Raw genomic sequence first — 21144 nt, 5'->3', positions numbered from 1 at the left:
CAATTTTCTGCAATCCATTCACCTAAATATTTAAATTCTTTAACTCGAGAAATGTAGTTATTACCAATTTTGCGATCAGAAGGTGCATCTTTGATGTCAGCCATAAATTTTGTTTTTTCAAATGAAATTTGTAATCCTATTTTTTCTGCCTGCTCTTGTAATAATTCTAGCTGTTTCTGTGCATCAGTAATGTCTTGTGTGATCAGTGCCATGTCATCAGCAAATGCTAAACAGTCTAATTCTATGCCCTTATGTCTTGGTCCCAGTGTGTGTGCTGGTGCACCTGCTTTTCTCCATTCGCTAACAACTTTTTCAAGAGCACAACTGAAGAGCACTGGGGACAGTACATCCCCTTGTCGTACTCCTGCGTCTATTTCAAATTCTGTGCTCAATTCTCCCATAAATTTTACTTTGGATTTGGTCTCTGTGAGTGTTTCTTTTATGATGTTTGTTGTCTTTTGATCTAGTCCAAATTCTGCTAATACTTCAAAAAGGGATTCTCAGTCTATACTGTCATATGCTTTTTTAAAGTCGACAAACGTGATGATATAACTTTTGTTTGAAGTACTACGCAAATATTTCATTGAGTTTTTTAAGTTAAGGGTTTGCTCTTCGCATGATCAACCTTTTCTGAATCCAGCTGAGGTTCTGATTGGTTTAGTAGGGCTTTAGACAGAATTTTGTATGTTATTGACCATAAAGAGATTCCACGATAGTTGTTGGGGTCTGTTTTACTTCCTTTTTTGTACAGAGGATGTATGATTGCTGTCTTCCAATCTGTGGGGATTTTTTCAGTTTTCAAGATTTCATGTATAATTTCCTTGAGTTTTGCAATAAGATTTACTCCTGCATTTTTCCATAATTCTGCGATGATTTGGTCTTCTACTGATGCTTTGTTATTTTTCAGTGACTGAATTATCTCTTTAATCTCCTGTAAACTTGGTGGCTTTGAGTCTGCGTTTCGTTATGTGTGATGGAACTCAAATTTTTCTGCAGGCTTTTCACAATTCAGTAATTTAGAAAAGTATTTTGCAAGAATTTCACAGTTTTCGGTGTTGGTATGGGCAATTTCCCCATGTTCATTTTTGAATTGGAGTGATGGAGGAGAGTACTTTGTTCATTTTTGTTTGAATACTCTGTAGAAATTTCGGGAATTGTTTTTCTTGAAATCATTTTCTATGTCTTGCAATTTTTTGTCTTCGTGTTGTTTACGGACTGTTCGTATTGCTTTTGTGACTGTTTTCCTGGTATCTTTGAGATCTTCCAGGGTCTTTTGATTTTTGTTGCACAACCAATATTGCCATGCCTGTTGTCTGAGATTTATCAGTTGGTCACACTCATCTGTCCACCAAGGGTGTTTACGTGTTCTTGTTTGCGGTGCTACAGTTTCAGCTGCTTTAAAAGTCCTGCTTGCAGTTGTTGCCAATGTTGTGGTTTTAAATTTTGTGTTTCTTTTGTAAATTGTTCATTACCATTTATCTTTTGTACATAATGTGTATTTTAATTATAGATAACTCATTATATTTGGTAATTTATTTGACGTTTTTGTTTTCATTCCCAAAGTGCCTTTTTTCCCTTCACATTACTGATGCCCCCATATTTTGCTTGGAGTTTTGCTGCTGTACTTTTAATGTTAGTAGACAAGCCTGTTAGGTGATCTTTTAGTAGATCTGATTTGGATGTTGGCACTTCTTACATCATTTGACAAGAAGGTGATGTTGATAAAAGGTAGAAAGTCTACAGTGAGCCCTTTAAGTGATCAGTGGACAATAGCATGCTTCAGTTGACTTAAATATTCAGGCATGTGTGATCTTTCTGAGAAAACTGTCAAGAAGTGTTAGAAGGAACAGTTACCTTGCCTGCCTCCTAGTCTGAATTCAGAGAAATAGGTGATACATCCTAGAGAATTAGTTTTTGACTTCCTGCCTGCCAAGATAACTTGAATTATGTGCAACAATTTTAGGTTCATCTGGAACTTATTAGGTGCTTAATACGACCTTGCTGTCTACCATGAATATTTTCTTTAATTTTATTTTATTTTTATTAATCAACTAACTTTACTTTAGTATAATTCTCTTTTTTCATTAATAGTACACTATAAATCAATTTGTGTTTTAGAAAAGTCATAACTTTTTGTCTCTCATTAAGAATGACAAACTCTATATTGTCAAGCAGATGTGGGAAAAAAAGGGAGCTGAACAGAAAAACAACCACAATTTAAAACCCAAGCAACTTTCCAAGTCAGCAACAACACATTATACAACAGCATTGGATAAAGAGCTCAGTAATGTGTACTGAGTCAAATTAAGAGATCAGAATGCTGATGAGTGGATGGGAAATTAAGTAACTTTGCCAACAACTGCAATTGAGAAAAAGCCACAGTTGCTTTGGTGAAGGTCTAATAAAACACAAGAGGTGTGTGCAGGTATCATTGTCAACATTTTTAAATAAAATTTAAAAACCTGAGAGCATGAAAATACTACAAACAAAATTACATATAAATAACAATGTAAATGAAGACAGAGGAATGACTGTGAATAACTCAATAAGCAGGGAAAGTTGAGTTTTTTAATGATATGGGATGAGATATCCATATTCACTATGGACGAACTTCCACCCCCGCCTTCACATAATTTAAAATTACAATTTAATTGATGTTATATGAACTTCTCTTGACTACAACTGATATGAAGAATAACAATGGACATGAAATCAACAAAAAGCAAAAGATTCAAGTTGGAAATAAAGGAAGACAAAGCTATGGTTAGGCAATAAAGAAACGATGCCGTGCTAAACCATGTAGTAATGTTTTTCATACAAGACACTGACTTAAAAAAATTACAAGAGAAGATTCACTAACAACTACAAAACGACATTTGAAACTTCCTGGCAGATTAAAACTCTGAGCTGGACCGAGACTCGAACTTGGGCCCTTGCCTTTCATAGGCAAGTTCTCTACCGGAAGGTAGGAGACAAAGTACTGGCAGAAGTAAAGCTGTGAGGATGAGTCATGAGTCACACATGGGTAGCTCAGCTGGTACAGCACTTGTCTGCGAAAGGCAAAGGTCCCGAGTTCAAGTCTCGGTCCAGTACACAGTTTTAACCTGCTAGAAAGTTTCATATCAGTGCACACACTGCTGCAGAGTGAAAATTTCACTCTGAAAATGACATTTGTTTACACATGATACGTTGGTTATCTCCTTGTGCGTCCAGCAAGTGTTAGCCCACAGTAAAGGAATGTCAGTACTCTCTGTGCCTTTCAGCCAAGTTATAGATTAGACAAATACTCTTATTTGAGCCACTACTTCATCATTTGACTGCAAGATGCCATGGAAGTTTAATTTTTACTTTAATAAATCTGTATTTTATGTGAACCACACTGGGTGAATCATGAACTGTAGACTTTTATCTCCATGTTCTCATCATCATTATTTATACTTAGTTGTCTAGCCTACACAAAAGAAAACCAAGAGCACTACAGATTGAGGCAATCATTCCATTGTCACAACACACTTCACAAAGAAAAGATTGACCAACCTTTTACAAGTCTAAGCAAGACTCACAACTGCTATACATACATTGGAGTAAAACTGTTCAATGCACTGCCGCCAGAAGTACATACTACCTCATTAAATACCTGTAGAAATATTCTACAAAACTGGCTTACGAAGAAGACTTTCTACGGCACAGAGGAATTTTCTAATTGTGCCAAGAAAGAGCAAAATTTTAACTTATACTAATCATATGTTTGATTGCAAATCTACATGATTCAACTGCTTTCTTTATTATTACATGTCCCATTATATATTATTCAGTTTGTATAAACTACTGACATCAGTAGCATGCAAAATGCTCAAAGATGAAAACAAATAAATAAAAAAACAGTAAAAGTTAAACTAACAAAAGCTGACACTAAAAATGATTTAGGGCTTGGGATCAGCCTATCGCCACTCAACTTTAATGTATGTATCATAGAATCAAAGAAACCTGCACAATTAAAAAAAGTTAAAGGAGAACAGAGATTACATAGCAAATCTGGCAGTAACGAATACTTAAGACAAGCGTTAAATGTAATGCGCCAGTTTCTTTGTACTTTCTTTGCAGCTGAAAGTGATGAGTGATATATATATTTGTTAAACACTGAAATTGGGAAAGACACAGCTGAAGAATAAGAAGTTTGCTAATAATAGCATGGTTGCATAACACACCAAAGAAAAGACAAAATTAAGGAGCAGAGTAGTGCAAGCAAAGGAAGTTTCCTTCGACAATAACAGTATTAGAATTAATTATCAGCGAAGAATTGAAGCAGCAGTACAAGGCAAAAAAGGCACTAATTACAGATTGGACTATGTAACAAATTAATGTAGACATGAGTGTAATGTGTGTGCAAAAATTAAAAGGTTGACTGTACTATTCCTCTAGTGCCAAATAATCTGTTACGCATGTTCTATCACAGATCTCAATAAAGTGCAGATCAGGACAATGTGTAGCTGAGTGTCTGCATGTTCTCATATGAAAGATGTTAGAAGAAAAATTCAAATATGAGCTACAATCATAAGCACTTTGTTTATATTCCAGTACACTGTACAATGCTTCCCTTATACATATTGAGAAGTTGTCTTTCATAACTTTTTTGTGTCAAAAGTATCCACTCCACCTGAGAAAACTAGCTTATAACCACAGAAGATTAATTAAAATGAAACTATACTGCTAAAAAGAATGGAATAACAACAGAAACACATAAAATGTAAATAGCTACAAAGAATACAGGCACATTTATAAAAATTTCAAGTCTGGCATCAATTTCTTGCAGAATTATAGAACATATACTGTGTGCTTGTATAATGTAATTCCTGGAGACCAGACACCTTCTACATACGAAATCAGTATGGTTTGCAGAAAGGACTGATCACGAGAAACTCAGCTTGCTCATTTCATTCTTGGGACCCAGAAGGTTCAAGATGGCCTCATTCTGGATGATGCCACATTGCCCGATTTCCAGATATCTTTCGATACAGTTCCCCAGTCACAAAGTAAACAAAATACGTGCATACAGAAATTCCAAATAGATATGGAACTCGAATTCAGACTACCTTGCCACCAGAACTCAGCGTATCATTCTTAATGGGGAGGTCTTGTCAGAACTGAAGGTAGCATCCAACATACCTTAACATAGTGTGACAGGGCCACAACCATTCATGACATATGTATAATGAATAAATGATATGGTGGACAAAGTCTACAGTCCTGTGAGGCTGTTTGCAGACAACACAGATGTGGTATAGTTAAGTAATACCTTATAAACTTATTACAAAATGCAGAAACTTGTAGGTAATCAGTATGTGATGCAAAGAATGGATGCTGGTTTTCAAGATAAAAAATGTATGTAATAAGTGTAAACAGAAAAAAAGAATTCAATATCATTCAACTACACAAGTGACAATCAATCACAGGAATCAGACACAACCTAGGAGTTTCTGCGTGGAGTGGTTTAAGGCGAAATGTTCACATAAAATTTAACTGTGCGAAAGGTATGTAGCAGACTTTCATTTATTGGAAGAATCCTTGAAAATAAGTGTAAGTCATGAATGAAAGAGCTCACTGGCAAAACTCCTGTCTGTCCAATTTTGGAGTACTATTCATCAGCCTGGGATCCTAACCGAGTTCGATCAGTGAAAAAGATAAGATTCAAAGAAGAGTTGCAATAACTGGTAGGTCGGTGTAAGAGTGCCACAGAAATGTTCAATGAACTACAGCAGCAGACACTGCAAGAAAGGTGTTGCGACATGCACAGAGCCTTATTCACAAAGTTCCAGGAACTGACGCACCAAAATGAGTCGAGAAGCCTGTTACCATTTAACTGAACATACATCTGCACAATGATCACGACACCAAAATTAGAGAAATTCAGCCTTATACAAGAGTTTTCTGAAGTTTTTCCCCATGCACTGTCCACATGGATGGAATACAGAAGGTGGAAAATAATAGGGGTATGAAGAGTACCCTCCGCCCAACACTGTATGGTGACACACACAGTACTGATGAAGATATAAAAGTCACCAAAGATAACATTCCTAACTATAAAATTTTATGTATAACATTAGAACATTAACAGAAGGTCTTGTCTTTAGTGGGCAGACACAACTTATAGCCCATCCTCACAGCTTCATATATGCCACTACTACCATTTTCCTCCTTTCCAAACTTCACACACCCTCTTCTGCATATCTTGCTGCACTCGCACTTCTGGAGGAAATGATACCACAGAGGACTTATGTAGAGCCTTGAAAATACCTTACAGAATAATTTACACTCTGCATCAGTGTGTGCCAGACTGGGACTCAAACCCGATAGCTTGTCACTGTGGACAATGTGTGCCTCATAATCCGCACTCAATTCTGCCAGTACTACTTGAGTATATTCCACACTTCACAGAACCACTGTTAGATTGCTAGTGGCACTAGCCCTCCTGGAAGAAAGGATGCCACAAAGATACAGCTTAGCCACATCCTAGTATGTTGTTTCTGGAATTAAAGGGAATGTCTGATTTATAATCAAAATGGCTGATTCATTCTGGAAACAATTTTCTATGTTGGTGCCTAACCCATTTCTTCATGACATGCATTCTGCCCAAAATGCAAGTCCAGGTGAGGCTATGAGGATTATGGGAAGTTCACTGACAGGTGCTGTTGGCACATGACATGTTGCTGCTCATTGGGTGCCTTGTTCATTTAGACAGCAGCCTCACTGTTCATTGTCCGCCAGGAGTAATTACCTGCAGATGTTCACATATCAAGTGCAGTGCAAGCAGCATCAAAGGTGGCACTGCTGGAGTGACCACAAAGTAACCAATCACACCTCACATTTCAGGACATGGCGATGGTTGCAGTGTGAAACACAAATCAGCTCGATATCACTACTGGGAAAAGTTCATAGTAAGCAGTGATGGCACTGGTTAAATGGACCAGTAAGATGCAGTGGGTCTGATTCATTATAACCGTGCCATGACAGTGAGCAGTGATGTGGCAGCATTCACACACTCTAAGGGTGGATCACAAGTTATGCATGGATAGCTTGGTTGTTGTGAGCATTCCCACCAAAAGGCGAGGTTCTGGGTGTGAGTCCTTGGTCCAGCACAGTGTTCTAATCCGCCGGGAAATTTCAAAACATTGCACACACTGCTGCAGAATGAAAAATTCATTCAAATCACACATCCGAGATTGATTATTGTATTGATGTTTGCCATATCACAAATGGTGCCAATACTGAGCATCTGTAATGTGAGTTAAGAAATTAGAGAGATACTCCATTCACTGAGATGTATCTATTTTCTGAATGTCTTCTAGTTTCTGAACAGTTGCTTCTGAACTCCTGGAGGTACTTATGACTAACTCTGTACATATGCCACAAGCCAATGTGCAGTGCCTCGCACAAGGTACTTTTTATCAAAAGCAGCAACTTATATTCTAATCCATTCGTGCACTGAATGAGGGAAGATAACTTTATATGTCTCTGACAGCCCCTCAGAATAATTGATATCCTTGAGAGAACATAGCATCACAAAACTATTCCACCTGGCATACATGTATACGAAACTGACAAAACACTCTCAGACTTCAAGCTGCAAGGCAATAGCCATGCACTTGTCCAAAAGCTCTCCTTTAATTTAACTGAGTGCAACATTTTCCAATCCTGTGTCTGCAGGTGCACGACTTTCATCGCCACAGCTGCTGTACTGAAATCGCACCATAATTAACCAATTAAGAACAAGGCAGTTGTGATTATTACAGAACTGTTAGCTTAGTAAGCCATAGTTGCAAAATATTGACACAAATTATACACAGAAAAACTGGAAAACTTGGGAAAAATCAACTTAGGTAATGGGGAAATGTAGACAAAACTGACCTTACGACTTGTCTCAGAATATGGACTGAAGAAAGGGATACACACATTTACAGCAACTGCAGATTTACAGGAAGTTTTTGGCAACATTCACTGGAATACTCTCTTTGAAATTCTGAAGGTCACATGGATAAAAATACAGAGTGAAATATTATTTACAATTTGGACCAAAACTAAACTGCAGTTGCATAAATTGAAGGACATGAAAGCGAGGCAGCAATAGAGTTGAGAGTGAGAGAGGGCTGTAGCCTATCTTCATATTATTTACTAGCTGTTATCCACAGCTGCACTCCCATATCAGTAGTTTTGTTACGATGAAAGATGATGATGATGATTCACTTGAAAGCATGCATTATATTTTCTTCTAACTCTTGATTCATTAAATTTGTACAGAAGTAGTATTTTTAGGGGTTCCCCTGGCTCAACTAGTAATGGAAATGAGATTTTTCCACCAGACAACTACAGCCAACCATTTCTTCCTTCCATTCCAACACATTTCAATGCCTACATTTTGATCCATTCTGGTTAACCTTTTAAGTGGGCATGACGGATATATCCGTCCATGCTCTGCTATTACACAGTGGGTTCGACGGATATATCCGTCCACTGCGTTCTGTGGCTAGTAGCTAGTGGGAATGACGAGTTATCGGCCTGCCGTTTACATTGTGGTATTAGTTGAGCTTCGTCCTCTAGATGGCAGCTCTTGTCACGCAACACAGCATGTTCTAGGCTAGTTATGACATTGTCCACCCGAGCACGCGTAGAGAAAATGCGTCCTGTGAAGCAGCCGCAAAAGCGCGCCTTGTCGTCTGTGTTTACTGCAGCGTTAGTGAGTGATCTTTTGCAATGGCGAAAAGAAGTCGTTTATCAGATTCGGAGATTGAGAAGCTGCTTTTAGAAAGTGACGATAATTTCAGTGACAGTTCTGAAAGTTTTCAAGATACAGATGTTGAGGCTAGTGAAAGTGACTTCGATTCGGAAATATCTGACTACGAGACACTACTGCAGCAGACGGTACCTAGTGAATTTGTGTGTGCTAGTTCAAATCGTATTCAATATTTGTTCAGTGGTAATAGTGGTACAGTTGTGCCTCTAAAACAAAACGATGTGATGAGTTGTTTTATGTGTTTTGTGGATGATGCTTTGTGCACAATGATAGCTGAACAGACGAACTTATATGCAGAACAGTTCATAGCTTCTCATCCCAATTTAGCAGCATGCTCCAGGGTTCACAGTTGGCAGAATACTACACGCGACGAGGTAAAAACACTTATTGGAATGCTTGTACTTCAAGGAATTCTTCACAAACCAGACCACAAAATGTACTTTTCAAAGAGGGAATCAGTTGACACACCTTTCTTCAGGAAAGTGATGAGTAAAAAGTGGTTTCATCTTCTATTGAAATTCCTCCACTTTGCTGACAATACCTCATATGATCCACTAGGCACTATCAGCAGAAAACTATTCAAAATTCACCCCATTATGGAGCATCTGTGTCGTAAATTCAGATCAGTGTACATGCCAGAAAGGAACATCACCGTTGATGAATCGTTGTTGCTCTGGAAAGGATGGCTTGGATGGAAGCAATATATTCCATCAAAGCGTAGCAGATTTGGCATCAAATTGTACGAACTCTCTGAAAGCAGTTCCGGGTATGTATCGGACTTTATTGTTTACACTCGAAAGAACAATAATTATGGTAGCCACTATCCAGACGAAAAAATAACCTCTCAAATTGTTTTGGAGCTTACACACGATCTACTTGGGAAAGGCCACTGTATTTATCTTGACAACTGGTACACCAGTACAGATTTGGTGGACAAATTAACCAGCAATAACACCGATGTTGTCAGCACAATGCAGCAAGACAGGAAGGGGTTCCCTGACTTTGTAAAAAACGAAAAACTGAAGAAAGGGGAGTACATAACAGGGTACAAAGGCAAGCAGATGGTAATGAAATGGAAAGACAAAAGAGACGTTGTTATGGTCAGCACCTTCCATGACGATACATCTGTAAATGTAAAATCGAAGAAGGGAGTCGTTCAAAAGCCACAAGTTGTCGCTGACTACAACAAGAATATGGGGGGGCGTGGATAGGTGCGATTCTCAGTTACAAAGCTACCAGATGGCCAGAAGCAGGCTGAAAAAATACTATCAGAAGCTTTTCCGCCACTTGTTGGACATTGCATGCTACAATGCATACATTCTGTACAAGAAGCATGGTGGTGAAGAAAGTAGAATGAGCTTCCTGATTAGTCTTGGTGAACAGCTGACCATATCTTCATCACATCAAGGGACATCAGTAGGACGCCCACCTCGAACACCAAAAGCAACACCCCTCACAGCCAGGCATTTTCCAGACCTTCTGCCACCCACAACGAAGAAAAGACCAACAAGGAGGTGTGTGGTGTGTACGAGAAAAGGCCTTCGCAAAGAGACTTCATACTGGTGCGCAGAATGTGAAGTTTCCTTGTGGGCAGCACCTTGTTTTAAAATGTTTCACACTGAAAACGATATGTAATATTGTGAAAATACAGTTTTGTTAACTTCTGCAATATATTTTATTCATTTCCACCCAATATCAATTTAAATTCAACAATGGAAACGTCAGAACAGTGTGCAGCACCACCGCGAACAGGTGCGCTGGCGTATATTATCCACTGTGGAAGAGGTGCACGCGCACGCGTGTAAACTACCCACTTAACAGGTTAAGATGGCTAGCTGATGATTAACATAGTCAAATAATGGATCATAATCAAATGCAGCCTCACTCAAAGCCTCCCATGTTCTATAAGCAAAGGCACAACCAGCCTGTGTTTGTCATACACCATTTAAATGATGCTATCGTTTTGAGTATTCAACTACCTCAGAAGCTCTAAGAGACGTGTGATGAGCAACATCTAAAATGTGACAAGCTCGTGGCTGTTCTAATGTCTCTCCAGCTGTTAAGACTGTGTGGCATTCTGCATCTAAATGAAACTGCCCTGAGGGATGTTGGGTTTTAGTAACTTTCACAGCTCAAGCTCTCTTAGAACTATGCACTAAGTCATACTTATGTTTATGAGGTATACTGTAAAATAAATAATATATGTAATATATATTGTATATAATAATATATGTAATAAGGTTTTTCTGGTGTAATAATTTTAAATATGGTTCTTGGACTTACAATTGAAGTTTATTATTGTATTTCCACAATATTTCGCCATAAAAACTGTCCAGCTTCAACAGGTGTTATAGCAATTCTTTTTAAAATTTAATTTCAGAAACCATGCACACAAACAAACATAGGATTTGTGTGGTTAAGGAATACATTATGAACATTACAATACGCCATCATCCATCCAAGTATTGTCTGCATCCCAATCATGTATACTATATTAAAAAATAGTAGTAATACTCAAAAAGATAGTACAACCACTTCCTATGGCCACAAAAAATTTCGTCAGAATCAGTTTAGCAGTGTGGTCATGAAAACGTAATAGACATTTACTTCTGCATTTATAATATTAGTATAGATTAAATTTGTTCATCGAGAAAACAGAAACCAAGGTGAAATTTGGAAAGAAAATTAAAGTTCAGGGGGAAAGAAATAAAACTTCTAGTTTTGCCAATGACACTGTAAGTCTGTCAGAGACAGCAAATGAGTTGGAATATCAGTTGAATAAAATGGACAGAGCCTTCAAAATAGGTTATAACATGAATATCAACAAAAGTAAAACAAGAGTGATGGAATGTAGTCAAATTAAATCAGGCAAGCTAAGGGAATTAGATTATGAAATGAGACACTGAATGTAGGAGAACAGTTTCTCTATTTGGGTAGCAAAATAAGTGACGAGATATAAAATGCAGACTGTCAATAGCAAAAAAGTGTTTCTGATGGAAACATATTTCATAACATCGAATGTAAATGAAGGTGCAAGTAAGTGTTATCTGAGTTTGGACAAGAATAGAATAGAAAATTTTGAAATGTGGTATTACAAAAGACTAAGAGAGTAAATCGGATTAAATACATTAAGGTGACGAAAGTCACGGGATACCTCCTAATATTGTGCAGACTTCCTTTTGCCTGGCGTAATGGAGGAACTCGACATGGCATGGATTCAACAAGTCACTGGAAGCTCCTTGTAGAAACACTGAGCCATACTACCTCAATATCTGTCAATAATTCTGAAAGTGTTGGTGGTGCATTATGACGAGCATGAACTGACCTCTCCATTATGTCCTATAAATGTTCAAAGTGATTAACACTGGGTGATCTGGATGGCCAATTCATCCACTCAAACTGTCCATAATATTCTTCAGACACATCATGAGCAACTGTGGCCCGGTGATATGACATTGCGGTTTGGGAATGCAAAGTCCATGAATGGCTGCAAATGGTTTCCAGGTAGACGAACATAATCATTTCTGGTCAATGATTAGTTCACTTGGACCAGAGAACCCAGTCCATTCCATGTCAACACAGCCCACACTATTATGAAGCCACTACCAGATTGCACAGTGCCATGTTGACAACTTGAGTCCATGGTTTTGTGGGGTCTGCACCACACTTAAATCCTACCATCAGCTCTTACCAACTGAAATCGGGACTCATCTAAGTGGGCCACAGTTCTCCAGCCATCTAGGCTCCAATCAATATGGTCGCGAGCCCAGGAGAGGCATTGCAGGCGATGTCGTGCAGCTAACAAAGGCACTCCTGTCGGTCATCTGCTGTCACAGCCCATAAATGCCAAATTTCGCTGAACTGTCGTACATCCCACATTGATTTCTGCAGCTATTTCACTCCATGTTGCTTGTCTGTTAGCACTGACAACTCTATGCAAACATCACTGCTCTCAGTAGTTAAATGAAGATCGTCTATCACCGTGTTGTTGACGGCGTGAGGGTGAGAGGTAATGCCTGAAATTTGGTTTTCTCAGGGCACTCTTGACACTATCAGTCTCAGAATATTAAATTTCCTAATGATTTCCAAAATGGAATGTCCCATGTCTCTAGTTCCAATTCCACTTTCAGAGTCTATCAATATGGCTGCAAATAGTCTCCAGATAGATGAACATAACCATTTCTGGTCAATGATGGGTTCTCCGGTCGTGAGACCATAAGCATGTCAAAAAACTTCCTTCACATGAATCATTTACAAATGACAGATCTGCCAATTCACTTTCCTTTTACACCTTGTGTATGCAGTACTACCATCCTCTGTACATGTGAATATCACTATCCCATGACTTTTGTCACCTCAGGCAGCAGAATGGTCACACAGAGTTTTTTGAATGCAGGTTCTCTGAATTTACCAAGCAGGGTTTTGCAAACATCACTGTTTTTCTTATAAAAATTCTCATTTTGCATTACCAGACAATTCTGTTACACTTTGATATGGGCTAAAATATAATGCTTCCTTGGAGCACACTTGGTACTTTGCACACTTTGTGATCAAAAGTATCTGGACACATGGCTGAAAATCATTTACAAGTTCATGGCACCCTCCATTGGTAATGCTGGAATTCAATATGGTGTTGACCCACCCTTAGCCTCGATGACAGCTTCCACTCTCGCAGGCATATGTTCAATCAGGTGCGGAAAGTTTCTTGGGGAATGGCAACCCCGTTCTTCATGGAGTGTGGCACTGAGGAGAGGCATTGATGTCGGTCGGTGAGGCCTGGCATGAAGTCAGCGTTCCAAAACATTCCAAAGGTGTTCCATAAGATTCAGGTCAGGACTCTGTGCAGGCCATTCCATTACAGGGATGTTATTGTCGTGTAACCACTCCACCACAGGCCGTGCATTATGAACAGGTGCTCGATCATGTTGAAAGATGTGATTGCCATCCCCAATTGCGCTTCAACAGTGGGAAGCAAGAAGGTGCTTAAAACGTCAATGTAGGCCTGTGCTGTGATAGTGCCATGCAAAACAACAAGGGCTGCAAAGCCCCTCCATGAAAAACATGACCACACCATAACACCACCACCTTCGAATTTTACTTTTGGCACTACACACGCTGGCAGATCATGTTTACCAGGCATTCGCCATAGCCACACCCTGCCGTTGGATTGACACATTGTGTACCATGATTTGTCACTCCACACAACGCTTTTCCACCGTTCAATCATGCAATGTTTACACTCCATACACCAAGCGAGGCGTCATCTGGCATTTACTGGCATGATGTTGTGGCTTATGAGCAGCTGCTCAATCATGAAATCTAAGTTTTCTCACCTCCTGTCAAACTGTCATTGTACTTGCAGTTGATCCTGACGCAGTTTGGAATTCCTGTGTGATGGTCTGGAATGATGTCTGCCTATTACACATTACGACCCTCTTCAACTGTTGGCGGTCTCTGTCAGTAAACAGATGAGGTCAGTCTGTATGCTTTTGTGCTGTACACTTCCCTTCACGTTTCCACTTCACTATCACATCAGAAACAGTGGACCTAGAGATGTTCAGGAGTGTGGAAATCTCACGTACAGACATATGACACAAATGACACCCAATCACCTGACCACGTTTGAAGTCCGTGAGTTTTGCGGAGTGCCCCATTCTGCTCTCTCACGATGTCTAATGACTACTGAGGTTGCTAATATGGAGTACCTGGCACTAAGTGGGAGCACAATGCATGTAATATGAGAAACATATGTCTTTGGGGGGTGTCCTGATACTTTTGATCACATAGTGTATGTTGTATCTTGGGTATCTGTTGACAATGTGATATAGTCTGTAAAGTCTTTGGAAGTCTACGAAGACTGATTGTACCTTTTCACCTACATCTACTGTCTGCAAGACATCATGTATGAATAAAGCAATTTATATTTCACTTGAGGGTTCTTCTGAAGTCTATGCTGATACTTTGAGAGATGCTTCTTTTCTTCTAGTTACAGCCTAATGTTTGTGTTAAGAGTATTCTCTAAGAAGCTATATCAGAAAAACATCAGCAATATTGGTTTGTTATTTACCACATAATGAAGATGTTAAGTTGCAGACAGACACAAAAAGTCTACTAAACAAGTAACTTTTGGCCTACATGCCTTCTTCTGAAATAGACAAAACATGTGTGTGTGTGTGTGTGTGTGTGGGAGCGCGCGCTTCATGTGTTTGTGTTTTAACTATTTCAGAAGAAGGTTTTTTGGCCAAAAACTTACTTTTTGAATGGTCTTTTTGATGTGCCTGCCTGCGACTCATCATCTCCACTATATGGTGCATAGCAATCTATCTTTTCATAATGCATAGTTTTTTCCATTGCTTAGTTTGTTATTCTGTACATTAATTCTCTTTTATAATGCCAGAATTGATTAAAGCAAGGAGGACTTTCTTCATCTGTCTACCAACATTTAACACTGTTCTGCAGGAAGCCTGTTTTTATGCTGCCACAAGATAGAAGAAAAATACAGAGTGACAATTACTGAACGTAAATTTGTTACAAACTACAGTGTGCACACACTTTACTCAACATGTAAACGTTACTACAGATATTCAGAGGTAGGTTATGACATGTTTGATATGCCTGCCATCCTTGGCGATGATGTGCCGCAGACAAATACTGAATTTCTGCATGACCTGTTGAAGTGTCGGAACATCGATACTGAATTACCTGAATGGCTGTTTTCTAGTCAGTAATGGTTTTGGGGTTATTGCTGTACACCTTGTCTTTAATATAGCCCCACAAAAAGGAGTCTTATGTGTTCAGATCCAGAGAATATGGCAGCCAATCGAGGCCCAAGCCAGTGGCCTCTTGGTTCCAAGAGCTAGATTGCGGTCCCTGGAGCACCTCCAGGACATCAAACACTCTCCTACATCAATGAGTGGGGTTGAGCTCCATCTTGCATGAACCACATCTTGTCGAAATCAGGGCCACTTTGGATAAGGGGGATGAAATCATCTTCCAAAAACTTCACATACCGTTCGGTAGTCACCGTGCCATCAAGGAATATTGCACTGATTATTCCGTGACTGGACATTGCACACCACACTGTCACCAGTTGAGGGTGACTTCTTGATTGCGAAATGCGGATTCTCAGTCCCACAAAATGCGCCAATTTTGCTTACTGAAGAACCCATCCAAGTCAAAGTGAGCTTCATCACTAAACCAAACCATACTGCGCACACTAATTCCCATCATGCCCCGCTGCCAACCATACAGTTTGAATGTTATAACGCAAACCATTCAGAAGTTACGATGATTTCATTTTGTATAGTTCAATAACTGCCATACTGTACATGATTATGTTTGTAACAGAATGGGAATGAGACATGATAACATCTGTAAATGAGAAGGCATGGGGTTGAAAAAATGATTACACACTATGAAAAGAGATAAAATACTGGAAATAATGTAATGTAAATGAATCACTATACAAGCAAATATGATGACTGATCACTTTACATCAGAGAGTTGGAGAAAAATTTGAAGAATGTACTTATACAATAGAACTGTTAAATAACCCTATTCTTTTTTATACCACTGTGTGGAAATCACATCTTTCTCTCAGTAGCTGTTTCATATGAAAGCCAAAGTGCCCACAATTCCTAATCAACACATTCTGTTAACTATTTATGACCAAGTAAATAACAGTCAAATTGCCCATGTCGACAATTGCCATTACTGTCTTCAAGAAATCAGATATTAGTGATAATGCCTGTTTTATGCTTACTACATGGATGCAAGACTAAAAGGTTTATTTTAAAAGCGAGACTCCCCGGTTGAGAGTCCACTAATATTTACAATTTTCAGTTAGTCCCAAAGGAAAACAACAGCTAATCTGTACTGATTTCACATTATTTACACTATGTGATCAAAAGAATCCAGACAACCAAAAAATATACGTTTTTCATATTAGATGCATTGTGCTGCCACCCACTGCCAGGTACTCCATATCAGCAACCTCAGTAGTTATTAGACATCATGAGAGAGCAGGATGGGGCGCTCTGCAAAACTCACAGACTTCAAACGTGGTCAGGTGATTGGATGTCATTTGTGTCATATGTCTGTACGTGAGATTTCCACACTCCTAAACATCCTTAGGTCTGTTATTTATGATGTGATACGGAAGAGGAAACATGAAGGGACATGTACAGCACAAAAGCGTACAGGCTGACCTCACCTGATGACTAACAGACCGCCAACAGTTGAAGAGGGTTGTAATGTGTAATAGGCAGACATCATCCCAGACCATCTCACAGGAATTCCAAACTGCATCAGGATTCACTGCAAGTACAATGACAGTTAGACGGGAGGTGAGAAAACTTGGATTTCATGGATGAGCGGCTGCTCATAAGCTACACATTGCACCGGTAAATGCCAGACGACGCCTCGCTTGGTGTAAGGAGTGTGGACATTGCATGATTGAACAGTGGAAAAAAGTTGTGTGGAGTGACGAATCATGGTACACAATGTGTCGATCCAATGGCAGGGTGTGGGTATGACAAATGCCTAGTAAACGTCATCTGTCAGCATGTGTAGTGCCAACAGTAAATTTGGAGGTGGTGGTGTTATGGTGTGGTCAGGTTTTTCATGGAGGGTGCTTGCACCCCTTATTGTTTTGCATGGCACTATCACAGCAAAGGCTTACATTGATGTTTTAAGCATCTTCTTGCTTCCCATTGTTGAAGAGCAATTTGGGGATGGCGATCACATCTTTCAACATGATTGAGCACCTGTACATAATGCACAGCCTGTGTTGGAGTGGTTACACGATAATAACATCCCTGTAATGGACTGGCCTGCACAGAGCCCTGACCTGAATCCTATAGAACCCCTTTGGGATGTTTTGGAATGCCGACTTCATGCCAGGCCTCACCAACCGACATTGATACCTCTCCTCAGTGCAGCGTTCCGTGAAGAATGGGCTGCCATTCCCCAAGAAACCTTCCAGCACTTGACTGAGCGTATGCCTGTGAGAGTGGGAGCTGTCGTCGAGGCTGAGGGTGGGCCAACACCATATTTAATTCCAGCATTACCGGTGTAGGGCGTCACGAACTTGTAAGTGATTTTCAGCCAGGTGTCTGGATACTTTTGATCACATAGAGTATTTATTAGTTGTTACATGGAAACTACTTGTATTCACCTTTTGGCTATAGCTAAGTAAAGTAAATATTTTGCATGGAGTGTTTCACATCACTATATCTGAACTAATTTTAAGATATAACAGAAAGCACTCCAGAGAACATGTTGCTGCTGAGTAAATTTGGTATATCAAAAACTGAATAACTTACCACCAATTGTTATATGTTTCATGTACTTTGCCAACACATTCTCAGTGTCAAGGAAAGCTGTAACTCGATGTCTAAATTTAATATCACAGTCTTTTTCTTCCTTATTCGGAGGTGTTTTCTGGCCTTGCTCTTCATATGCATTTACAAATTTCAGTGATTTGTGTCGTCCTGCCTGAGGGCTTGAGATTGCACTTTTTGTGGTACTAAAATGAAAAAGAGCACATTTTTACAGGTATATTCAATTACATAAAATAAAAGGTATACACATGAAGATAAAACAAACACACCATTAAGATGAAAATTGATTTCTGGAATAGTGTGCAAATAAAAGCAACTATGGTATAGTCAAGTAAAATATTATTTTATCGCACATAAAGAAACAATATACTTATCAAGTGCATGCAAAAAACATGTAGAAAGATGCAAAACTGACACCTTCTGAAACCATGTGGTAAGGCTTAGAGATATAAGTAAAGTCAACCATGTAAGTAAAGTCAGCCAAGATCTTGGGACAAGGATGACTTGTTGAAATGACAATGTGAGGGAGAAAATATCTTACTATTCCAGGCTAGGTCTGGAAACCTGAGAACTTGGAATTGGTGGATAGGGTAGCAGGTGAGTCAGAGATCACTGGAAATATTTCACACAAGACAAAAAGAGGTCCTTAACTGCAGGAAAAATGTTGGAGGAGCAGCATAAAAACATAAGTACAAAAGAAGTGAAAAAGGAAGGATATATTAAAAAAAAAAGATGGACAAGAATAGGATAAGAGCCTCATGTAGGGGAGAAAAAATTCTATGGCCAATTTCAGTTTTTCCTATTTCGGTCTTACTTTTTGCTAATTTTGGTACTGGTTTCTCACAGCTTATTTCTGAGGCACAGCAAGTTGTTTATTTTTTCCTTATTCCATTATTTTACAGTGTTACATTGAAAATTAAAATATACCTATCAAATACATTATGCTTTTTGACATCAAAATCAAGTTTATTTCTGGCATTGGCAGAAGGGAAAAGAGAAGAAAACATACAATTAAACCAATTAAATCTACTCAATTAAAGAAAAAATAACTCTCCAAACTCGAAAGTTTTTCAAAAGACAGTATTGTCCTAACTTCAAAGTGCTCTTATGTCGCAAATCTGTCAATACTTCACTATAGTGTTCATACACTGTCTTGGGAGTCTAAATTTGGACATGGAAGGTTAACTGACTCCAGCACAACACCAGACATTTGACAATGTTCGCATTTTCTGCTGGCACGAAAAATTGTTTTTTCACTAAACTGTGAAGGGGTTTGTATCCCTTCAGAATATCTACACAGTTGAGACCTGCCATTCCAGGTATACTTAACAGACTCTGCCATGTCATCATTGTCATCCTAAGGTTGAAACAAGAACCTACAGCTGTAAACACAGTCTTGCAGAGCTCTGTGTTCTTGTTAGCCCAGTTTGAGAGGACAACCATGTTTTTCAGTGTGTCCTTCACTGGAGCCTACAAATTTCTAAAAAGTGTTAGTAATTTCAACACCAAAAATTCCTTTCCCACAATAATGAAGCAAAGTTTTAACCGGTGTCATCACATTTGCCAGTATTTTTTGAAAAGAAGAAAAATGCATTTTGGTGAGATGTTTAATGTGGTGCATAAATTAAACTGCTGGTTTTCATGGTATACAAAGTACAAAAATGAAAACTACCAAATACAACACTTCACTTTCAAATGCATACAAATCAAAATGACATATGCTTGGTTGATTCTATCAGCCAATCACACACTGGACATGGTGTTACGCAAATGTGTTTTGGTAGTAAAACAGAACATTGACAATGCTTGTTTCAGTGTTTATTCTTTTTATTTTTATTTTTTTGTGATCGAAGTTTGCAGTGACAGCCTGATCTGTTGCATAGTCCGAGGTTTACATTAGGTTAACAAGAGATAATTTAGTTACAAGTTGGTGAAACCAATCAAGATGATTACATAAAAAGTAATCATACCCCTCATGGAACGTGATTTAGTTTATTTTATCATATATGATGATACTGATGTTTGGCTGTTGTCACATATTCTATGCTGTGATCAGCTGATAGCAACAAATGGAACAGATGAGTATCATATTTGGTGGTTTCCATACTTATATTTGAGCATTACAAAAATATGGAGTTTATGTGATGCACCGCATTAAAGATCTCTCCAATAGGCACCGACTACAGTAGGATTTAATGTATGAAATAATCTGGAAATGTGATGTTGGCAACTGAAACTGTTACCATAAATAAAGTTCATTGAATGTACTGTACTGTGTTTTTGTTCGATGTCACACACAGAGCCATGGTGCTTTACAAGGGAAAAGAATTGTCATTTTAAGATTATATGCCTTGGAAAAAAAAGCCAAAATCGTTTCAACATACAATACCTACCAGTTATTATCTGCTGTCCTCAGTTTAATGATATTTTTATATGTGATCAGAGAAACTGCAACATTTCATGGAAACCATCAATTTCATTTCTTTTTCCATTATATTTTGGCCCATAATTTTATTGTCCCTAACCATATGGGAAGAAAAAGGGTGGAATGAGTGTACAGTATGACCAAATTGTTGCAAATATTGTAGTAAAGAAGTGATAAAAGCTATTCTACGTATATGGTGTTGGAATAGCAATGCAAAGGAGGGGAGGATGAGGATTTTGGAAAACCATAGTGACGTTGAAGACATTGATTAGTTCACTCCTTACTTGTGTTGAATGATACTAACGTACCAGAGGTATCCACGGTATCTCTTTGTATATTGGGTGGTGAGGTAATCGATGGAATATATGACATTTATTATGGTACACAGAATAGAAGTCATCAATCTGATACCCAGTCATTACTGGTCAAGGCAGTGTTTAGTGCCAAGTACACAAAGTATGTGGGAAATACTGATAAGAGATGGAGTGGCATTAATGCTTACTAGGATTGTGTACAGTGGAAGTGGGACAAGCAAAAATTTATGATGACTAGAAAGATGTTTGTGTCTGAATCTATTAGACATCTTTCTG

General features: G+C 38.7%; 1 protein-coding gene across 1 annotated transcript in view; it reads right to left on the bottom strand.

Moving 5' to 3' along the window:
* LOC124620418 overlaps window positions 1–21144 on the bottom strand; it is a 115405-nt gene that overhangs the window by 26470 nt on the left and 67791 nt on the right. The window contains exon 8 of the mRNA XM_047147067.1: window positions 18112–18314. Coding sequence (XP_047003023.1) covers window positions 18112–18314 — 203 coding nt within the window. The remainder of the gene's footprint in view (window positions 1–18111; window positions 18315–21144) is intronic.

This window comes from Schistocerca americana, chromosome 1 (genome assembly GCF_021461395.2).
Source record: "Schistocerca americana isolate TAMUIC-IGC-003095 chromosome 1, iqSchAmer2.1, whole genome shotgun sequence".
Taxonomy (NCBI): domain Eukaryota; kingdom Metazoa; phylum Arthropoda; class Insecta; order Orthoptera; family Acrididae; genus Schistocerca; species Schistocerca americana.
This window is presented reverse-complemented; position numbering and strand designations above follow the sequence as displayed.